Consider the following 23,450-nt stretch of genomic DNA (forward strand, 5'->3'; position numbering starts at 1 on the left):
AGTTTTTAATTTTCATGCATATTTTATATTGAATATTTTATAGGAACATATGTTATTTGTATTTATTAACCATGGTTTTATACATTTATAAATATTTGTATAATTTAATAAGATTTAAATTTTTTTTTTATATTGATCGTTATAATTTATAACATATAATAATGTAGTGATCACGTCGCCTACAGGTATCAGTAGTCAAGGATGATGGTTGGAAGGTGACTCTTGAGTTAATTACACAACGTAGAATTCTTCTTAATTAGATTAATTGTTTATTTATTGTGATAAAACATATATTTATTTATAACATGAAAGCTGAATGTAAGTTAAGTATTCTGAATGATAGAATAAATTCGGTTTGATTCGAATATTTTCTAAGTTCAGAATATTGTTTATAAGAAATTTTCTAAGTCCAATGAATTAAATTAAACAACAGACTGGCGTGAAGGTGCTCTGGCTAGTCTGGTCAAGTCGCGTCTGAATACAGGCCGTTTCGGGGTCCCTTATATAGTGCTACCCTCTACTCCCCATAGTCTACTCGTTCTTGTCGCTGTTCTCACGGATGTGGTATAATTATCTAGACTGACGGAAATGTTACTCGCCCACATACAAGCCAAATGTGCATCCCGTGCAGCTGCAGACCTTAGCGATTGATATTATAATTAACATTAAGAGTATATATTATAATATTACATTTAAACATTTGGTTCTTTGAACTTTTGTAATGATGCATAAAACTACGTCTTGTGCACCCTTATTGAGGACATTTTTATAGTCGTCTGTTCCCATGATTTAGTATGTCCCTAATTTTAATGATTTCCAGAAATGCTGTCTCTCCTACATTGACAAGGATCGTCGCACCCTTCCCTAGATTGATGCGGCTGGTACCTAGTTGACCGTGAACTATGTAATGCGGGACGCTAGTCCATAGCACCTCCCCTCTAAAAAATTGATTTATGTTTTTAAAGACAGAAATCAATCAATCTGTGTACAATATAGTTATGTTACAATAATATCTTCACAAGTTCAAACAACTTGTTTACAATACAATTTTCATTAATTTCATATTTCATGTTTTACATTCAATATTATATATGCATGAAGCATTTACAATTATATATTATTACATTTCATGTTTGTCATTTTTGATTACAATAGTATTTTTGTTAGTCCAATAAAATATATATTTTCGTATTACAACAAGTCTACGATTTAGTTATTACATTAAAATATGTGATTAGTATTACAATATATATATATATTTCCTTTAATATGTTAGTATATTTGGTTAGTGTTAGTTTTTATATTAAGTGTTACTCACCCTTTTATATAATATTAATTCCCATAATCCCATATAATTACATTAAAATATATCATTCCCATATGTTTTCTTATTTCTATGTGAATATAAAGTGATTAAATAATACATTTTTTTTTTTTTTTTTTTTTTTTTTTTTTTTTTTTTAATTGATTAATATAATATGAATATCTTATGTCTAATATCATCCCTCACCACTTTATTATTTCTATGTTATTTACTTAAAGAGTTCTTTATCATTATCATTATTAAATTCATTATTAGATTTCTTATATCTATATATAATATATTATTGTCATTTATTTTATTTGTCATTTTGTTTTACTATTGTTTATTTTAGTGGATTATCATCCATTCAATCTTTGATGCGCGACTCAAAAACTTATATGTAAAAAAAAAGTTTTTCAAGACGAACACCATGGTCGAATTGATTATTATTATTTTGATTTTTAATTACCGTTGTGATTTTATCTTTCTCGTGTAGTTCAGATTATAATTATTTTATGTATTTTTATATAGTATTTTTAACATGTGAACCACTAGAAGTCACAACTATTATTATTCAAATATTTAAAATTCATAATCAGACTTCTAATTGTTCAACTGTCTCTGTTACTCTTTCGTGTAGATATATGCCCAAGTTAAATTACAAGAATCAAACACAGATCCATTCTGATTATAAGATCTCTGTTAGAATTCTCATAATTCGTAATGACTGTACTAATATTCTCTTTTATAGCAGACATTTAAATATTATATTTAATGATTTTGCTAAATTACTTATACTTAAAAAAAAATTTTAATTTTATATATATTTAAATTTATTTTTTTTTTTTTTTTTAAATTAATCTAAATTAAACTTTATATTAATATTTATTAACTTTTGTAGTAGTATTTTTTCTTTTGTGTATTTACTTTACATTGAACCCTTACGTATTTTTTTTTTTTTTTTTTTTTTCAAAAATGTCTTATTAGATTATCGTATTTCACTTTCCTTACCATAAAATCAAAAATACATTTTGTCAATTTTACATCAGTTCTCGGATCGTGAGCATACGTTAATCTATGTTTTTTATTACAAACCATCCCGTGTGTTTCCTCTAAATTCAATAGTCTTCCTGTTTTTTTGAATGTACCTATTTCGTACTCGAAGATTGTCCTTTTTGTATTTAAATTTTCTAACAATATTGTAAAAGTGCCATTGAATTTAGTGTCATAACACGTTATGTTTAATACTGGGAATCTGTTTATGTCTAATCTTTTTAAGACGTTTAAATCCGAATTTCCGTTCCAAAATACTACTACATTAGTTGTGTCTCCTTTTGTGATGTAATTTTCAATAAATGACGGACTTAGGTTGTTTAGAGTTGATCTTAAACTTTTGTCTAGTTGTTCTAGGCAAGCTTTTTGCAGTACTTCTTTGCATTTAAATATTCTTTTTATCTCCTTCTTGGCCAACAGTAGTTCATGATTTTTCATTGGTCGTATTTCATCATGAAGTGGCAAGAGGAGTGGTCTCCCTTCAAGTTTGCGTACCTTGCACTTGTCCAAACTGTTTGATATCGCTCCTGATATCAACACCATACTTGTCCTATTCACCATTGAAAACTCAAAGTCCATTATCACGAACTTGGGTGACTTTTTTCTGTTACAATAAAGTTTCTCTATATAAGTTATTTTAAATTTTAAATTTTATAATTATGTTTCATAAAATAATGTCTTATATTCTAGTTATTATTTACTTAATCTATATTTTGGTTTTATAATTCTAAATTTATTATATTATTTTTATTTAGGTATTATTTCTTATACCATTATTTAACATTTTATCATCGTTTGGCCAAATCCATGCCCTATCTCTAGTCTCATTGAAACTTTTAAGTGCTGAATTTTTCATTCTTTCGTAAATAACTAATTGTTCTATCGTCTCATCTCCTTTTAGTGTCGGTGGTTGCTCGTTCCAATAGAATATAGTCGCAACACCCACCGGCTTCTTTTTCTTTTCTCCGTTGACACAGATATGCAATCAGTTAATCACGTCTCTAACATTCATTCATTTTTTTTACTTTTTATTATTCTATTATTTACCTCTAATTTAATGACTATTACACGTTTAGATTATTATACTTTATAATTATTTTTACTATTTTAATTTCCTACATATATTTTAGTTATTTATATTCCTATTGCGTCTAATACTATCATTTCTAATTCTAATTCTAAAGAAACATCCCATGTGGAATTTATTTCATTCACTTATTCTAATATTATTATTATTTTTCCTTTTAAATTTCCGTTACTTCAATTTCTGGTATTTCCATCAATTGTTGCATCGCATACCTATATCTGTTTCTATCTACGCATTTATATCTATTATGTAGTATCATTATTATTAACATTATTGTTATCAGGAACGCACCTGAAATAACATACATTATGTAACTAAATATTTTATTAGTTCCCATTCTGGTATTATCTGTATTTTTTACATCCTTTTTTAAATTTTTTAATTGTATTATATATTTCTGTTCTGTGATATTTTCGTTATTATTATTGGTGGATTCTGTATAACCTAGTTCATATAATTCCGTATTTGTTGTTAAATCATTTTTAAACGTAGTTTGTTCCGTTACTTGTGGTATCGTTAAACTTGAATTATACATCATAGTTGTTATTTTAGATATGTTATTTGTAGTTAATATTTTATCAATGTTGGTACTATTGCTACTTAGTGATGCTATATTTATTCCCTCTTTATTTGTAGTTATGGTTACATTTTGATTTTTTAGTATATAATTTTCTGGTTTTAACGTTGTATATGTTTGTTTTTGTTTAGATATTACATAATCTGTATAATTGTTTATTAATTTAAATTTTAGGAAATTGTATGTTACTGGTATTTTTATAGGTTCGTATTCCGTTCCATCTACACTTTTTATGTACATTGTACATTCTTTTTGTAAATAATATGTTAATGGTACTTCTACTAATTCAATGTCAAATAGTGGTGGATCTCTTATCATTATACATTTGATTCGTACTAAAGCTATGTTACATGGTTTTGCTAAAGGTAATTCGAATTCGTCGTCAAATTCACCCGATACATTTCTAATTTTTACATTGTCCTCATAACTATACGAAATTGTTGTTCCCACCACATAGTCTCCAATCGCTGTTTGTTGTCCTTTGACTGCCCATATGATCATTAATCTATAATATTATCAATTTAACTTATTATACTTATTTATATCTTATAATTACTCTTATTTCTAAATTAGTGTTTTTTTTTTTTTTTTTTTCTTTTACAAGTTAACTTTATCTAAATAATACAACAAATCCTCTGGTTTTGGTACATGGCCTATGTAGCTTATTAAATCCCTGCAACGATATCTGTTTATATGTCCGTGATTTTGTGTCATGTCATACATAAATCTCGTTATGTTTCGTATAATTATTTCTAATTCTTCTTCCGAGAAAACTTCGTTTAGCATAAAATTTGCCCTTTTTATGTGTTCTAATAAACATTTAGGTATTTGATTCTTTCCCACAGTACTGTTATCGTGTTCCCCAAGTATAATTCGTTTTTCCAATTCTATCACGAATCTTTTGTTCCTATTCCTACAATTAAAATAATAATTTTTTTTTTTTTCAATTTTACTTAATTCTATTTATCTTAAATTTATATATTTATATTTGCTCATTATTATCGTAATATTTCTTTACATCATTTTTGTGTACCGTCACTTGTTTTCTGTTTCGTAAAATAATTATATTTTCCGTGTCTAACACGTCTAAAACTTCATATGGTCCCTTCCATAAAGGACTTAATTTATTTTTTTTGTGTATTATCTTTAAGCAATATTAAATCTTTTACGTTATAATTTTCGTTATGCTCTTTTTTATCGTATTGTTTTTTCGATTTTATTTTCCTATTAATTAATCTTTCCCTGGCAACTTGGTGTGACAATTGCATTTTGTATTTTAAATCGTAAATATAGTCGTCATAATTATATCTAGGTTCCGGATTACACTTTAATTTAACTGGTATATCGATTTCTCTCCCGTATACTAACGCATATGGCTGATAATTTGTCGCCGTGTGTTCCGTTGTGTTATATACAAACAATGCGTATGGTAATAATTTATCCCAGTTTTTTAAATCTTTATCTACGTAATGTCTTAGATATTCGGCTAGTGTCCTATGTGATCGTTCTAAACTACCGTTTGTTTGTGGATGGTAAGGACTCGAATTTATTTTATTTATTTTTAATAATTTGCATACTTCCGCGAAAATTTTACTAAGAAAATCTGTACCCTGATCTGTCAAAATTGTCTCTGGAAGACCGTGGACACAAACAAATCCTTCTACGAAAGCTCTCGCTACATTATTTGCTGTATGATTTTCAAGAGGTATTGCTAACGAATACTTCGATAAATCGTCCATCATTGTTAAAATATACGTATTTCCTGTTTCAGTGGTTAATAAAGGTCCTACAATATCTAAAAATATTTTTTCAAATGGTTTAGTACTTGTAGTAGTAATGACCATCGGACTCCTATGGTGTTTATTTGTATTTTTGTTCGTTTGACACGAAGGACAATTTTTTATATATTCTTTTACTTCTTCCTTTAAATTTGGCCAATTAAATTGTCTTTTTATCTTTTTTAATGTTCTGTGTATTCCACCGTGCCCCCCTAATTTAGAATCATGAAATTGTTTAAAAATTATTAATTTTTCTTCTTTAGTATATTCTAATTTAGAACAAATTATTATTTCTATATTTGTATTACGAAATACATATCGAATCATCGATCTCACTTTAGCCCATTCTAATCCATCTTTTCGTCCTAGTTGATTCATAGCTAGTTTACTTAAATTATGTTTCTGACAAAAATATTTTAAATTTAACAATGCTAAATGCATATTTTCATATGTTGTCAATTGTTTTTCTTTAGTTTTTGTTATTAAAAATATTATATACCTATCTTCATGTTTAAACTTTACGACATCGCCTAAGTCTTTATTTGCTTTTAATATTTTATCTTTCCCAAATTTTTGCTTTAGTTCGTAATTAATTCCTGATATAAAATTATAATATTTTTCTATCTCTGATACTATATGATACTCGCTTGGCGATTCTAATAATTCACCGTGTACTTCTTTTACGTTTTTATTTGTTATCATTATTGTTTCGAATTTTTCTAAAAATGTTGCGTAACTTTCTTCTTTAATTTCGTTAATATTATACATTCTGCTTAATGCGTCTACGTTCGAATTTTGTACTCCCGGTTTATATCTAATTTCATAATTATATTGTTCAAGTTCAATACGCCATCTCGCTAATTTGGACAAAGGATCTTTTAAATTAAATAACCATGATAATGGTCTATGATCAGTAAATATTATAAATTTTCTGCCATATAGATAAGGTCTAAATTGTTTTACTCCGAATATTATTGCTAAACATTCTAGCTCTGTCGTTGAATAATTTAATTCCGATTTGTTTAATGTTCGTGATGCATAAGAAATTGGTAAGTCACTCCCTATTTTGCCTTGTGATAAAATTGCCCCTAGTGCTTTACCACTAGCATCGGTTGTAAGTATGAATTCTTTTGTAAAATCTGGGTATTGCAAAATTGGTTCTGAACAAAGTATTGTTTTCAATTTATCAAAAGCTTGTTGGCATTTATCATCCCAATTAAATTTTACGTCCTTCTTTAAAAGATTTGTCATTGGATTAGCTATAGAACTATAATTATTTATGAATTTTCGGTAGTAACCGCTAAGTCCTAAAAAACTTTTAATTTGTTTAACATTTTTCGGTGTCGGAAAATTCATAACTGAAGTAATTTTATTTGGATCTGGTTTAATTCCATGTTCTGAAATTATATGACCTAAAAATAAACATTCCTTTTTAAGAAATTCGCATTTATCTGGTTCTATTTTTAAATTATGAATACGTAATCGTTCGAATACATCGATTAATTTTTTATTGTGATCATTCAAATTTTTTCCATATATAATTATATCATCTAAATATACGAGACATTTTATACCTATTAAACCTGCCATCACATTAGCCATAGCCTTAGCAAATGTACTTGGTGCGGACGCAAGTCCCATACTCATACGTTTATAATGATAGTGTCCTTGACTTGTCGAAAAAGCTGTAAGTTCCCTAGAATCTTTAGATAACGAAATTTGGTGGTACCCACTCTTTAAATCTACTATGGAAAAGAGTTGGCACTGTCCTAATTGATCTAATATTTCCGTAATATTTGGTAAAGGGTGAAATTCATTTATAGTTACATCATTGAGTGCTCTAAAATCTATAACTATTCTAAATTTTTCTTTTCCCGACGCATCAGATTTTTTCTTTACTAATAATAGTGGTGCATTAAAAGGACTCATAGATTTTTCTATAATATCATCCCGTTCCATTTGTTCTATTTGTTCTTGAATTATTTTTTGTTGTGAAAAAGGGATACGATACGGTCGTTTGTGAATAGGTGGAGTGTCTTTAGGTATTTTAATTACGTGTTCCGCTGCTGTTGTTATTGTTAAATAATCATTTTCTAAATGAAATATGTCGGCATATTGTTCACAAATTTTTATTATCGATTCGCGTTCTTCCGAATTTAAATGATCGCTCCTAATTAAATTCCTTATTTTATTTACGCGTTCATTATTATTTTGTATATTATTTATTTCATTAATGTCAGTGTCAATGTCGTATTCGTATGATATTCTATTAACTTGACCTACTTTTATATCCTGTCTCGCCTCCGATATATTTAACACACTTATTATGATTTTCCCGTCCCTGACTGTATTATATATATTAGCACAATATACATCTGCTGATAACTGTTGCTTATTTATTAAAATATTTTTATTATTCATGTTTTTATCTGCAATGTTAATCGATACTATTGTTTCCGTTCTAGGTTCTAAACTAAAACATATTTTATCATCATTTATTTCATCATTATTTTTTATTGTTAAAATATTATTTGCAATATCTATAACTGCATTATTATCTACTAAAAATGTATGTCCTAAAATGCCATCGCCTTCAACCGGAAATTGCTTATTCACTACTTGAAATTCTGTTATAAATTCTTTTTTATCAATTATTAATTTAATTTTAGTTTTTCCTATAGTCGGTACTATTTTTTCATTTATCCCTTTTAAATATATTTTCTGATTTTCGTCTATTACCGTTTTGCCTATTAATTTATTTATTTTAACAATATTTAAATCGCTACCTGTGTCTAATAATAACTTAATTGTTTTTGTACTAAAATTAGGTGATTCTACTGTTACGTGATTATTATATATTACGGTTGTTACATGTAAACATTGTTTAATGGCGATTCTGCGTCTATTATTTCCTGCACCAACCTGACGCCCTGAGTTGGCACCATCGAGTTTTTTGAAACATTAGAATTATTCCTTTCATTACGTAATTTAGTATAACAGTTTACAATTTCATGTCCCACTTTATTGCAATAGCTACAATGTAGTTGTCCATTATTATTATTAATTGTACGCGTATTATTATTTGCATTTTGTTGCCTATTATTGGTACCGAACTGTCTATCGTTATTTTGCCTTGGTAATCTACAATCTCTTGCTAAATGACCATTTTTTCCACAATTATAACATGCATTATTATTATTATTATTATTATTATTAGTTGTCATATTCTGATTATTATAACGCTGATTATTATTAGCAAAATTTTGTCGTCCATACCCGTTATATCCGCCACGATTAAAACTTCGATTAAAATTATTATACCCGTTACTACGTCTGAAATTATTATTATTATTATTGTTATATCCGTTATTCTGACCACCATAGTTATTGTTACCGCGATTAAAATTTTGACTATTATTATTTTGTTTGAAATTATTTCCCGATGTATTACTATTTCCGTTTAAATTTTGTTTTTCTAAATCTTTTTGTAATTTTTCCATTTGTAAGTTAGCATTATGTTCCATTTCCTCATCTTTTGCGAATTGCATAGCAGTTTCTAACGTTTTCGGATCCCTAGCTTTTAGTGCTAAATTTAAATGTTTCGGTAAACCGTTTACAAAAATTATTAATGCTTGATTTTTAAGTTGTTTTTTATATACTTTGCTTTCCTCTTCTGTCATATCTTTCGAACCTTCCTTACATAATTTATAAAATAATTCCTCAACTCGTCCTGCGAAACTGGTTACGTCCTCATTTTCTTTCATACGCGCGAAATTTAATCCTATTGTTAACGTTCTCTCAGATGCTCTATGTTCAAATGCTCCCTTTAAAATTGACTTTATATCCTCCCATTTTTCTGTGTCCCTATATTTTGTTGCCTCTAGTGCATTACCTGCTAATTTCGAGTTTATTATTTTTATTAATAATGGCAAATTACTTTTATCTACCGATTTTACCGCGATATCACATGTATTAATAAATTCCGATACATTCTTTGCTCCTGTACACACCGGAATCAAAGCTGTGGCTTTATCTATATCCATTTCAGCCATTGTTTTTATTTTTTTCGTTCGAGTTATGTTTGGTAATTGTACGTGTACTACCCCTTTGTCAGTTCGTAAACCTGTTCGTTTCTTTATTGTACTATCACTATCACTTGCTGGACTTAAAGACTTAAAAGTTAAATTTAAAAATTCTTTATCTTTAACTGCTCTTAAATATTTTTCCCTATCACAATCTTGTGAATATTTATACTCTTCTGGTATATCTAAATTAATTAATGTTTGTTCTGTTTTAACGATATTTGTCTTTGTTTGGACTACTACAGCCCCCTCGTTGTTGTCTACTTGAACACCTACGTCTCTAGTTTCGTCGTCAGATGTTACTAATATGCTTCCTGTCAAAATGTCTTGTATTTCCCCTGAATTTTTATTCATCAATATATTTTTTATTCATTTAAACTTTGAAAAATAGTTTTATTTATTTCATAAAAATAACATTTATTCTTCCCTCAATAACTTTCTAATATTTATTCTTATTTATTTATTCAACTATATAATATTTAATATATTTTATTTTCTAAATACCTTTATTCTCAACTTCGATTTATATCCTCAATATTACTTTTATTATTTATTCGATTCCGTAATAAGTCATTTATTATTAAAAAAAAAATCGTGTTCCGCGATGTTTTTGTTTTATATTACGTATTTATTTTATATCAGTTTTACTATAAACTGCACTCACACTAACGCATTAATTATATCATTACTACTATTAAATATTACGCCTCTATGTTATAATTATTTATCTTTTGGTTAATTACTCCAAATAAAATAATTAAATTAATATATCGCAAAACTACTTATAAACTTATTTATTATTTTTTTTTTTATTAAATCTTAATTAATAATTCTAATTCAAATTTATTTAAACTATTATAACTTATTCTAGACTACTTTAATTTATTTATTATACTATTTTTACTTAATGTGGACTATATTTATGCTATTATATTTATTTAATATTATATATTATTTTATATCTAATATTATATATTATTTAAAATTAATTCGGACCGGTCCTAATATTACTTTCTTTCATTTCAAAATTTTATTTCTTATTATTCTCAATTATTTTCTCTATACTTCCATTATTCATTTACCATTTATCATTTATCATTTATCATTTATCATTTATCATATATCATTTATCATTTATTCATCATTTTTCTATAATTTCCTTTTTACTATATATTCAATATCTATTCTCAATAAACTGTGCGCGCACACATTATATATATCTTTTTCAACAAAATCTCATAATTATTCTCAATATTTATTCATAAAACTAAGGACTTATTTTCTCGCCTTCTCTAAAATTCCAAATTAATTCTCAATTATCAACATATAAGGTCTTACCTCTTGCCTTCCAAAAAAATCACTATTATTTATTTCAATTACTATATATCATAAGGTCTTACCTCTTGCCTTCTCAAAAAATCACAATTATCAATATCCCAATTACTTTATAATCTAAGGTCTTATTTCTTGCCTTACTAAAAATCTCAATTATTCTCAATTATTTATATATATATATCTTTTAATATTCTTCAAAATTATCAATTCACTTATTTTCATTTATCAATACTCAATTATTTCTCATTAAATTATTTCTCGTTATAACGTTATCTTTTTATTTTATTTTACCTAGGTTTTTTTTTTTTTGCCTGTTTATTTTATTATATTATTAATCAATAATATTCATTAAACGTATATATATTATCTGAGTTAATCATTTAATTTATATTTATATATAAAAATAATATATTTATGAATTTAATGTTCTAATGGTGGTGTAGGTGCACACACCAAAAGTGTTTTATACGATAGATCCTAAAAAATCTAAAGGAGACGCGACCCCACAAAGCTTACAAAAACATTCTCTTAAATACTACACAAAAATTATAACTCACAATACTGTCGTCTTCGTATTTTGGTTCATCTTGACTGAAGCTGATTTTCCTGCGCTATCGACTGTTGACCTCTACGTAGATTCTTTTGACCCTCGGAGTTGTTGGAAAGTGATCAGTTCCCCAACGGTGATTCTGTCGAACTGCCTCCGTGAAATTCTTGACTCGAAGTTGTGGAATTTTTCAAAATTTTCGAAAAATTTATTTTTTGCGAAAAATTCTGCTTTCTCTCCTCTTGAATTTTTTGATGTTCTTCTTAGGGTTCCGTACTCGACTGCGCCAGATGTAGTGATCACGTCGCCTACAGGTATCAGTAGTCAAGGATGATGGTTGGAAGGTGACTCTTGAGTTAATTACACAACGTAGAATTCTTCTTAATTAGATTAATTGTTTATTTATTGTGATAAAACATATATTTATTTATAACATGAAAGCTGAATGTAAGTTAAGTATTCTGAATGATAGAATAAATTCGGTTTGATTCGAATATTTTCTAAGTTCAGAATATTGTTTATAAGAAATTTTCTAAGTCCAATGAATTAAATTAAACAACAGACTGGCGTGAAGGTGCTCTGGCTAGTCTGGTCAAGTCGCGTCTGAATACAGGCCGTTTCGGGGTCCCTTATATAGTGCTACCCTCTACTCCCCATAGTCTACTCGTTCTTGTCGCTGTTCTCACGGATGTGGTATAATTATCTAGACTGACGGAAATGTTACTCGCCCACATACAAGCCAAATGTGCATCCCGTGCAGCTGCAGACCTTAGCGATTGATATTATAATTAACATTAAGAGTATATATTATAATATTACATTTAAACATTTGGTTCTTTGAACTTTTGTAATGATGCATAAAACTACGTCTTGTGCACCCTTATTGAGGACATTTTTATAGTCGTCTGTTCCCATGATTTAGTATGTCCCTAATTTTAATGATTTCCAGAAATGCTGTCTCTCCTACATTGACAAGGATCGTCGCACCCTTCCCTAGATTGATGCGGCTGGTACCTAGTTGACCGTGAACTATGTAATGCGGGACGCTAGTCCATAGCAATAATATGATTAGGTACTATGTGTACCAATAATAAAGGAAAATAATTTTTTTTTTAGTTTTTATGCATATTTTATATTGAATACTATATTAAATAAGGATATAACAATATACTAATGTGTGTGCTAATTTCATTGTTTTTCGGTAATTTATAAATTTTACTTACCTTAATGTAACTGCCAATTTTTCCTCTGGTGTTATTGGTTTCCTTATAAAAAAAAGTCGGATTTAAGGCTAGGTCGTCTATTGTTAAATTTAAAATAAAATCAAACTGATTACGATTTATTCTAAAAAATTCTCGAAATTTGATTTCATTATTTTTCAAATGACCGTTGATTAGTATTTCATAATAACCTTCCGTACTTCTCTTTGTAAATGATTGATCATGGCATTTTCTTTTTTCTTCTGACAAATACAAGAGCAAAACGTCATCATCATCTTCTTCTTCAAAAAGAATTTTCAATATATTTACGTCGTCAGATGTATCCATTATAATATAAAAATTCACAGTAAGTTCATTTACACCGTTCACTAGAGTACTTCACACATCAAAATATTAAGTACGACTGAATGATGAGATATAAATTACTCTTGATCGCGACGTAAAATCGTTCAGAATAAACCAAGACGATGCGAACGCGATCTTAGTTCATCGATCGTGTTCGCTGACCGCGTTCGTGATCGCGCAAGGGAAACCGTACCTTTAAGCTAACGAAACGACTACTATCTAAAAGTTATCGATAGAGTGATTCTGTAAAAGTTTTGTAACCATTTTATCGTTAAAGTAACGATTTTATCGTTAAAGTAACGATATGATAGCGAAAATATTAGATATCGTATCGGGTGGTTAGAAATGGCCGTTAGCGTTATCGAATCGGTATCATTCATTTAATTTTATTTATACGTGATGTTTATTAGTTATTAGTTAATACCTACTTAATAGTTTAACGTTTAACACTACTAATAAAACTTAAAACTGCCATTGTACGTTGTACAGTATCGTTTTTCTTTTTACCATTAGCTATTTAGCTAATAGTAGTTAATAGTTAGATACTATAATATGGCTTTATTTTATCTAGGTTGGGACTTGTTGGCATTGGAGGAAAGGGTTGAAATATTTGAAAGGCGTATAGATAGAAGAATCTTAAGAGACTCGCAAAATCCTTATGATCTTCCAAGAAATGAGTTTTTGAATATGTTTCGAGTTAGTCCAGAATTAGCTATGGATTTAACAAATGAAATTCGTGGCCTTCTTCAACGAGAACGCAGTAGAGGAATTCCAGAGGAAATTCAAGTAACTATATTTTTAGATAAACATATTCTTCTTATATTTTTGATACAGTGTATAATACATAATATATATTTTTAAAGGTTAATCGTTTACCTATACTTAAATATTTTGCAATTCAGTTAATAATAATGTGTACAAAATGTAGGTATTTAAGTGCAGTGGTGTATGAAAAGTGTATTAAAGTATTTTTACTATAGGTACGTAATTCTTTAATCACTTCATCAATTTCAAAAATTAACTCTCGGTGAATTGAGGTAAGCCTCAAAATTGTCTTCTTTAATGATTTTTAAATAATTGTCTTATAACAAAATAATCTTGAGGCGTGGAAACCCCTAGCACCGCCACTGTCAATACACCACTATTTAAATGTATTTAAAATATGTATATTTGATTAAAAAAATTTTTGTTTCATTTAGGTACTAGTAGTTATAAACTTCTACGCTAAAGGGGGGTTATCAACGAGCAACGGGGGATAATTTTGTGGGGAATATAAGTCAGCCCTCAGTCCAGTGGCGGCTCGTGAACCGTATGATGGGTGAGGAAGATATTTTCAAAATGTAAACACACCATAGGGCAATGGGAAATAATTTCCCACCAAAAAAATTATGCAAGATTATACAAAATGTGGGGTGCTGGTGTAACGTTACATTAGCACCGCCGCGGAAAAACAATTTTTTGGGACACTTAGAGAGGTGTACAAATGTTTATATTAGGATTACAAATCTGTACAAATGTAATAACAATCGTTGGTATTATTATTATTTTTTTATTTTATTTTTTTTTTTTTGGGGGGGGGGGGGTCAAACATGGTGGTGCTAATGTAACGGACCTCAAATACTTTTGGTTTTCAATGTAAGTTTGTAATTAACGAGTAGATTTATAATCATGTTTTTTTTATTTATTTATTATACATTTTTATTACATTTTAAAAACATTATTTTTTAAAAATGTTCATATTCTGTTGTTATTAATGTGAATATCTACCTAATATTACAGCTTTTTAATCTCAGGTGGTAGAGGCAAAAATCTGTAGGAACAAGAATGATATCTATTAAAAAAACCTGGTTTTCACAAAACTTAGCAAATATAGCTAACTTAGCTGACTTAGCTAATACAGGCATACAAAATAATCCTAAATATAACTATTATTCAATTATTGTGATTGGCCATAATATTTTTCGAACCAAATATTCTGAATATAAATAAATTGTTTGAAGAAAGAAACAAATGTAGGTATTCAATAGTCAATACAAATGATTATTAAATACAAAAAAGTATTTAAAAATGTTAAACTACCATTGATAATACTTAATGCTAAAAGTATTAAAAAAGGGTTTCAATACTTAAATAATTTTTTAAATACTGTTACTCAAATACGTAAACTAATAATGAGACTTATATTTTATCCTCCAAGTTATTTTTGTAGCAGAGAAAATGTTAGTATGTTCAACAGATAATTTAAAAAATATAAATATAAAAAATTTAGACAAAATTATAATTACTTATTGCACAAATAAATTGGTGGGAGATAATAATATTTTTAGAAATTTAAATTGTGATAATGTCTCTTTTTTGGATAGACCACATAAATTAATGATAATTTCAGTTTTGATTAAAAAATATTTAAATTTAAGACTACATTCTTTTGGCAAAATATACTCAAGTGATATTTTAAATCCAATTAGTCAACGTCAGAAATTAACCAAAACCATAATATTTTATAATCAATACTTATTAAATGTACTTTAATATTGTTCTAAGTGACTATGTGTATAACAATATCTATTTTATGTTAGTATACTTACTATAAGTACATTTTTTTATAATTTTTGGTATTATATTCATAAAATAATATACCTATTTAATTATATATTATATTTAATATATTTATTAATTATTATGTTTATGCAAGGCACTAAACATGGTTCTTATATTAATATGTTGTTCTAAATGACTATATTGTGTATAATTATTATATTTTATTTTATGTAAGTAAACTTAATAGTTACTATACATTTTTTTATAATTTGTTGTAATAGTAATTTTTTATGATATAATATACCTATTTAGTTATTATGTTTATACAAGACACTAAACATTGCTCTTATCTATTAATATACTGTTCTATAATATTTTATTTTATGTAAGTATACATATTAGTTATTATATATTTTTTTTTTTTGTAATTTGTTGTAATAATAATTATTTATTTCATAATAATTAATGTATAAAGGATCAATATAAATAACATCGGTAATCGATATCGATAAAATCGAAATCGATTTTCAGTATCGATAATTACTATCATTTTTGCCCCACCTGGCAATGGCGTCTGGCTTCAATATTAAATATGAGTTTGTGATCTAGGTGTTTAATATATCTATGCATATAAGACGGAAGCCTTATCGCCCTTATCACCAATTCTTATCACAAATCCTAATCTTAATCTAAAAAACTTTCTACTTTTATAATTCCAAAATCGATATCCACTTTCAGCGAGTTCAACGGGCCACTAAGTTTCGCTCAGAGCTAGTTTCAAATGATTAAAATGAATGTTAGTTTGATAAAAAAGAGGGTTATAAACTTAAAAATAGAAAGGTTTTATACTTTATCATTGTTTATTTATTTTTAAAACGAAAATATTTATTTTAGGTATTTGATTTAACTTTTATATTTGACTCGCTTGAAAACACTAATTAATACATTCAATGAAGTAGTAAACATAATTACATTCTTTAAAAAAAAAAGAAGAAAAAAGAGTAGATTATAAAAAAATTATTGCACTCCGTAAAATCTCACAACATTATTTCTTATTTGCAATTAAACATGAACCTATTCTTAAAAACAGGAATTGTAAGAAAATCAAATTTCAAGTAGCTAATATTATTATTAAAAAAAAAAAAAACATTTAAATAAAAAATCATGTTTTTTTTTTTTTTGAATAAATGGAATAGTAGGTAGGTAGAGTTATGATAAATTAAATATATAAAATCTTTAATAGGCTTAGCAAAACTAATTTAGAAAAATAACCAAATGTACATATATTCTATAAACTCCCTCTATTATTAAACATAATGTATCCCCATAGTTTTAAGTCCTATTAACACTATTTTGTAATTGTTACAGGCTAATAACCTCAGGAGTTGAAGCCTTATTTAAATTAAAAAAAAAAAATCTTTAATAACTCCATAAATCACAAAATATTAAAATGTACTATCCAGTACTGTTTTATTATCATAATAATATGTCAATATTTTGTTTTTAATATAATAAAATAATTATTAGTGTATAAATTTACACATTAATTATTAGACAAATTCTGACAAACTTAATATTTATATATTTGTGTAGGTACATTAGAAATATAAGATAGGTCAATATTAGGTAGATAGGTCTATTTTTATTCATTCCAGATATAACAGTGTACATAATCCTAAAATGATCATAATGTGTAAGCTATTAATTGGAGTCCATAAGACACCGGAGGTTACAAAACTGCTTAATTTTTATTATTTTTAACTTCGAATATTAATATTTAAATCCAGAATCATTTTAAACAAATTTTTTTAAATTTTGAGGTATAAAAAGGTTAATTCTAACGTTATTATCAAGGGTGGAAGTCACAACTACGCTTAGTGCCGTGTCATGTGTGTGTGATATTATGTTTGTGGATATCGGATGTCAGCCAATCACTACGTCACACGATAGCGCCTTTGCCATCAACATATTGTCCGTGAATATATTTTTTTCTTAGAAAAAAGTGAAAAAAAAATGAAAACCAAAATATACCATATAATCTACATGCGTATATATATATATATATATATATATATATATATATACTTATATATTTTTCTTGTTTTATAATATTATCTCTCGTTAAACAATAATAATAATAATAATAATAATAATAAGCGATAATAATTAATTAATAACAATAATAATAATAATAATAATAATAACACGGAGCACCTTTCTAGTAGTAGTGGAAAACGAAAAGAAATTTAAAAAAAAACTGAAACACACTTCCACTGTACCTATATAAATATAATACCTATACGCGTTTCGGAAGAGGACGAGGATGAGGTGACAAACATAATATCATTGATTATAGATGATGATAATTACTATCTAAGACCAATGATAGAATTTATACATATATAATACATATATATATATATATATATATATATATATATATATATATATATATATATATATATATACATATACATATATAAATTTATATCAATTGCTATTACATATTAAGATACGAGAACAAACGATAAACGTAACTTAAAAAATAAACAATAAAAATGATATATTATTATGTGCGCGTGTTTTACTTGACTGTTGCGGTATACAACATAAAAATATTTTGTTTGTTTATCATATAATTATATAATATATAATATTCTTATCTAATAATAAAATGACAAAGTTTAATAAAATTCATAAAATTGCGGGCGAACGCAAAAAAAAATTATAATTATAATTATAAAAAAAACAACAATATATCGTTTTTTATTTTCGTAAAAAACTATCGTAATATATACCAATTTAATTATATGTATTATATAATATTATACTCTTTAAATATTAAAAATTTTATTTTACACATTTTCACTCCGTCTGCTTATCGAATTAATTTCACAATATAATTACCCCACATCACGTTAAATGTCCTATTCATAATAATAATAATAATAATATTAACGAAAACAAATTAAAACTATTCGTGTATTATAATAATATTTTTTATGATATATTCATATATTACACGTATACATGAATACGCAGCCGGTGCCATAACCGCCGTCGTCGAACGACTTACGAATAAAATACATACATAATAATATATAATATGTGTTACAACTTTTTGCTGTGTAGCCACTTTTTTACACTCACGATATTCAATGTGTAAATCATAGTATGTCGTATATATTAGGTACATACATAATAATACGTTAGTCGCTTAGAGAAAAAAAAGAAAAAAAGTATTGTAGTAGATGACAACGACGACGGTTCTAAACATTATAATTTATACAAAACACAAAAAACACGAATAACACATAATATAATAATAATTGTTAATATTATATTTGAACGAGAGGCGGCGGCGGCGGCCTCATTTTATAACATTATACACCTATCTATATATTATATCTATCTACACAAAGTTATAATATTAAACACGTAATAATAGGCAGTATAATAACTATAAAATATACGTGTACTAAATATGATACAATAATATTTATTATATCGAGCATGGAATTTATTCGATATCATAATATTATATAATATAGGTACGAAGGTACGACAACTATATTACAAGTGTGTGTGTGTGTGTGCATCTGTACAATACAATACTTTTATTACGTGACAAGTGTGTAGAGTGTGCTTCTCTATTAATTAGATTTATTTTCCACAGTTTTTCGAACAATTTAACATCGATAAAGTTTGTGAGTTTTCAATAGAAAAATATAAATATAAACAATAAAGATGAAAAAAACCCTCCTCGGCCGCCGGCACTATGCCCTCCCCCTCCCGTTTCTTTAACACGGTAGCAATGTGGTATTATAATTAATAATAATATTATACGTATTCTAATCATGATAATATTATACAATAGATGTGTTTACATTGCGGTTCACATAGAACACGCACTAGATACTATTATTTACAAATATGACGACGACGACTACGACGACAAAATGTGCAACACGCGTGGTACTATCTACGCTGATCAAAAATGAAATTATTTTATTCATTTTTTCTTTTCAAGGAAAAAAAAAAACAATAAATCGTACAAAAAACAATACTCGTCGTGATACACGACGGGGGACGACGTTGTTACAATTATTACGTGCGGGAATATGATATTATTATTGTGTATACATCACTTTATCGATTCACATTAAAATCTTATGCGTGTGAACGCGACGTGTGCAGTACGTGTACGACCGTCGTCGACTACGATTAACGTACCTACCTAAATAAACAACACTCGATCCGAAGATTAACAGAGACAACAACGACGAAATCTTTCGTCCACGACTCACTCAAACACTCAACACCAAACACAAAATGCAAGGCGACTACAACGAGAATATTAAGCTCTCTTCTTCAACACACACACGCACACACGCGCGCGCGCGCAATGGATCTCTTCCCGCAATGGAAACCGTTTTAACAAGCGACGTTCTTATAATACATTTGAGACCGGGAAAATATTCACACAAACAACATAATCGTACAGAATTATTATACCTATCCATTACGTACTTGCAGCGGATTTATGTCCCATAAATATATATATGTATATAAAAATACTATATAACAACAACAGTAATAATAGTAATAATAATAATATCAATATTCTATGTATCGTAAACAAGCGATAAATTATATGAGACACTACCTTGTAACAAAACAAAACAACACTATACATAATAAAAGAATATAATATTATTGATTATGCGACGGCGGTGTGTGATCTCGCGAGATTTTTAAATTTAAAAAAAAAAAATTTTTCTGTTTTTTTTTTTTTTTTTTTTTTTTTTTATATTAAAATATAATGTACTAATAATATATAATATGTTACACAGTCGTCTACGACAACTTTGCTGATTGCACTCTGCTTCTGCTGCTGCTGCAGCTCTCATTCAAGTCCGCCAGCCAAAGAGATCACCGACGAGATGACGATCGAAGACGAGTCATTCACCGAGTCGTCACCGTCGCCGCTACCACCGCTTCCGCCACCACCGCCGCCATCACAGCCGCCGACGCCGCCGCCGCCGTCGTCGTCGTCGTCGTCGCAGCCTTCCTCCTCAGATCAACTGCCGTCGACCGAGAACAGTTCCTTGTGCAGGGCCGGGAACTCCAAGTGTGGAACAGTACGACGCAACTTGGCCAACGCTTCCATGTGCAGCATTCCCAGTTGCCTGTAGTAAAACAATCGAACTGTTAGTCATCACGACGTTATAGTATTATTATTATGTTTGTAAAGATTTTTTTCATGCTTTCATAATCGATGACGGTTAATAAAACACATACGGCCGACATTTTTTTGAGCGAACACACCGAACAAGTCATTAAAAATAAGAAGAGAGATATTAACATTTCGTGAATAACACATCTATATTCTACATTTCAACCTATCGATAGTAAAGTAAATCTCACACATAATATATGTCAAGTATAGGTACATATTTATGAATTTTACAGCAGCCACAGTTTTTACAGGTCAAAATATTCAGAATAATTTAATTTCATAATACATGGAGAATATTTATTTTCAGTTTAAATAAAGTTTGCATAAATGATGTATGCTTTATTTTATAACTTTTGTAAGCCAGGAATTCCCAAGTGAGATTCCTATACACAAATATAAATCATATTGTTATATTTTTTTGCATCCATTACATTTAAAGTTCGTTATTTGAATACTTCGAACATATACAAATGTTGGTGACACGACTACTGCAGAGAGGTCAGAGGTATATAAGTAAACTTTAGAATTTTCATTTGCTTTAATAATAACCACAAGATCAATTAATTTAGCAATCATTCACATATAGGTATGTTATATAACAATAACATCTAATATGTTTGAACAAAATTCACACGCGCAATCCAAGTATAGGTATTAGTAGAAAAATACCATAATTATGCAGTAATAATATTATATATATATATATATATATCAATGTTTATTATAATTTATAACGCTTTAAAAGTACATGACGTGATTGTTTATTATAATATAGGTAACAATTTAACAATTTAATTAATTACGTTAAATAGTTTTTGAAGTTGTGTCTTGTGTCACTAGAGTGTTTACTTTGAAACTCTTAAAACGTACTTTGTATAGGTAATGAAAAACAAATATAATATTATGAAACTTTGGTAAGAACTTTATGAATGAATAAAATTATCATTACCACATTTATTTTGAACGCCATTGTCAGTTTGTATCTATAATATACCTTATATTATACAGGGTGATTCATTTATCAAACAACACTTATATGGTATTCGTTTGTAAATACCACCTAACATACATCTACAACACCCAAAACCACCCAACTTTGGGAGGCTATATCTTGTAAACGGATTAACGAAAATTGAAAATTTAAACGTGAAAATTCATTGAAAAAATAGTCTTTTTAGTTTATGACATTTTAAGTATAGGTTGTCATTTGAAAATCAAAAGTTGATAATGGTTTACCTGATAAATATAAGGGTGAAAATATTTTAAAAAAATATATAGTTCTAGAACAAGATGGATCTAAAATTTTGAAAAAAAAAAAATTGAAAAAAGTCAATAGTTTTTGAAATAATGAGTGTTGTTTGATAAAAGAATCACCCTGTATACCTAATATACCAACTCTATACTCGATCATACACAAATTTAAAAATTACAATTATTTTGCTTTTTCATGCAAGTTTCTTTTTTATCTTACACATAACATGTGTATGCGAATAATAAAAATAAAAATATTAATTTATCATAAATAAATTATTGTTGTAGCTGGTAGGTCTACAAATAATAAATAATAATATATTATGGTACCTATTAGTGAAGATGAGGTTTAGAAGTTTAAACTCTTTACGGCTATGATATTAATATATTATTCTGATTTATCAAATCCAGATTTCCCCAAGTTGGCTCTTATATTCTTACAACCGTTTTTGGTATCTTTACTAGGCACTAGTACAAATTAACTTACTTGTGCCTAATTAGAAATCAAATGCAATTCAAAATTTTTAATTTTTACGTTTTTCTCTATTACGCAGATAAAATTGTGTATGTATGACATTAACGAAGTATAAAAGTAATGTTTTACTATTGTTAAAAATTTAAATGTATTTGTGTCTATTGAAGTTAAATAAAAAAAAAAACTTGCCAACCAGTTCAGCTGTGTATTATTAGTAGTTAATTTAGTAGGGCATTAATCGTGTATACAAAAGTATCGGGATAAAAATCAATTTTATTTATAAATGAAAAAAAAATATTACTTTTAATCATATAATATGTACCATAACTCTATTTTTCGTTATAATACAAATACATTTTTTATTTTTATTTTTTTTTATAATGCAATCATATTTTGATTGCTGAAAAAATATATCAAAGTATTTATCTACTCACCACGTACACTCTAAAGTCAGCACGCAAAATATGAAGAATTTTTTTATAGTATAAGTGAGGAGTGGAATATGTGTGCTATTGACTGCCGCAGCAGAACTTGTATTTATCGCACGAACAGCTGCATGGTGAATAAGGTGGGTTAAGCTGACACGTATCTACTCGGCGGAAATTTGATTCATACAC

At 27.5% G+C, this 23,450-nt stretch overlaps 2 protein-coding genes across 7 annotated transcripts in view; both read right to left on the reverse strand.

Moving 5' to 3' along the window:
• Positions 1-246: 246 nt before the first annotated feature.
• LOC149061366 (uncharacterized) lies at positions 247-12,814 on the reverse strand. 3 transcript variants are annotated; one of them, XM_089219374.1, is made up of 2 exons: positions 11,773-12,814; positions 247-2,960 (listed from the first exon to the last, which is right to left on the reverse strand). In XM_089219374.1, exons 1-2 carry the CDS (start codon positions 11,799-11,801, stop codon positions 2,273-2,275), a joined length of 717 nt encoding a protein of 238 aa, XP_089075500.1. In that variant the 5' UTR covers positions 11,802-12,814; the 3' UTR covers positions 247-2,272. The 3 variants fall into 3 exon arrangements, with proteins under 3 accessions (XP_089075500.1, XP_089075501.1, XP_089075492.1); XM_089219375.1 differs by lacking the exon at positions 11,773-12,814 and adding an exon at positions 4,839-4,979 and having other exon boundaries at positions 247-2,990; XM_089219366.1 differs by lacking the exon at positions 247-2,960 and adding an exon at positions 2,999-4,525.
• Positions 12,815-17,488: 4,674 nt separating this feature from the next.
• The window catches only part of Hr3 (nuclear hormone receptor 3 ROR-beta), a 79,492-nt gene continuing 73,530 nt past the window's right edge, over positions 17,489-23,450 (reverse strand). For all 4 annotated transcript variants that reach the window (XM_015516799.2, XM_015516798.2, XM_089217646.1 and 1 more), the window contains one exon: positions 17,489-21,057. In XM_015516799.2, the coding sequence (XP_015372285.1) occupies positions 20,949-21,057 (109 nt within the window). In that variant the 3' untranslated portion in view covers positions 17,489-20,948. The remainder of the gene's footprint in view (positions 21,058-23,450) is intronic.

Source organism: Diuraphis noxia, unplaced genomic scaffold, assembly GCF_037042655.1.
Source record: "Diuraphis noxia isolate RWA-SAM2 unplaced genomic scaffold, SU_Dnox_SAM2 contig0001, whole genome shotgun sequence".
In the NCBI taxonomy this organism is placed as follows: domain Eukaryota; kingdom Metazoa; phylum Arthropoda; class Insecta; order Hemiptera; family Aphididae; genus Diuraphis; species Diuraphis noxia.

Coding starts and splice junctions, on each gene's coding strand:
- LOC149061366 (XM_089219366.1), bottom strand. CDS start 11,801: ATGAACCAAAATACGAAGACGACAGTATT. Junction 4,526..11,772: donor AATACGAAGACGACAGTATT/GTGAGTTATAAT, acceptor ATAATATTATAG/ATTAATGATCATATGGGCAG.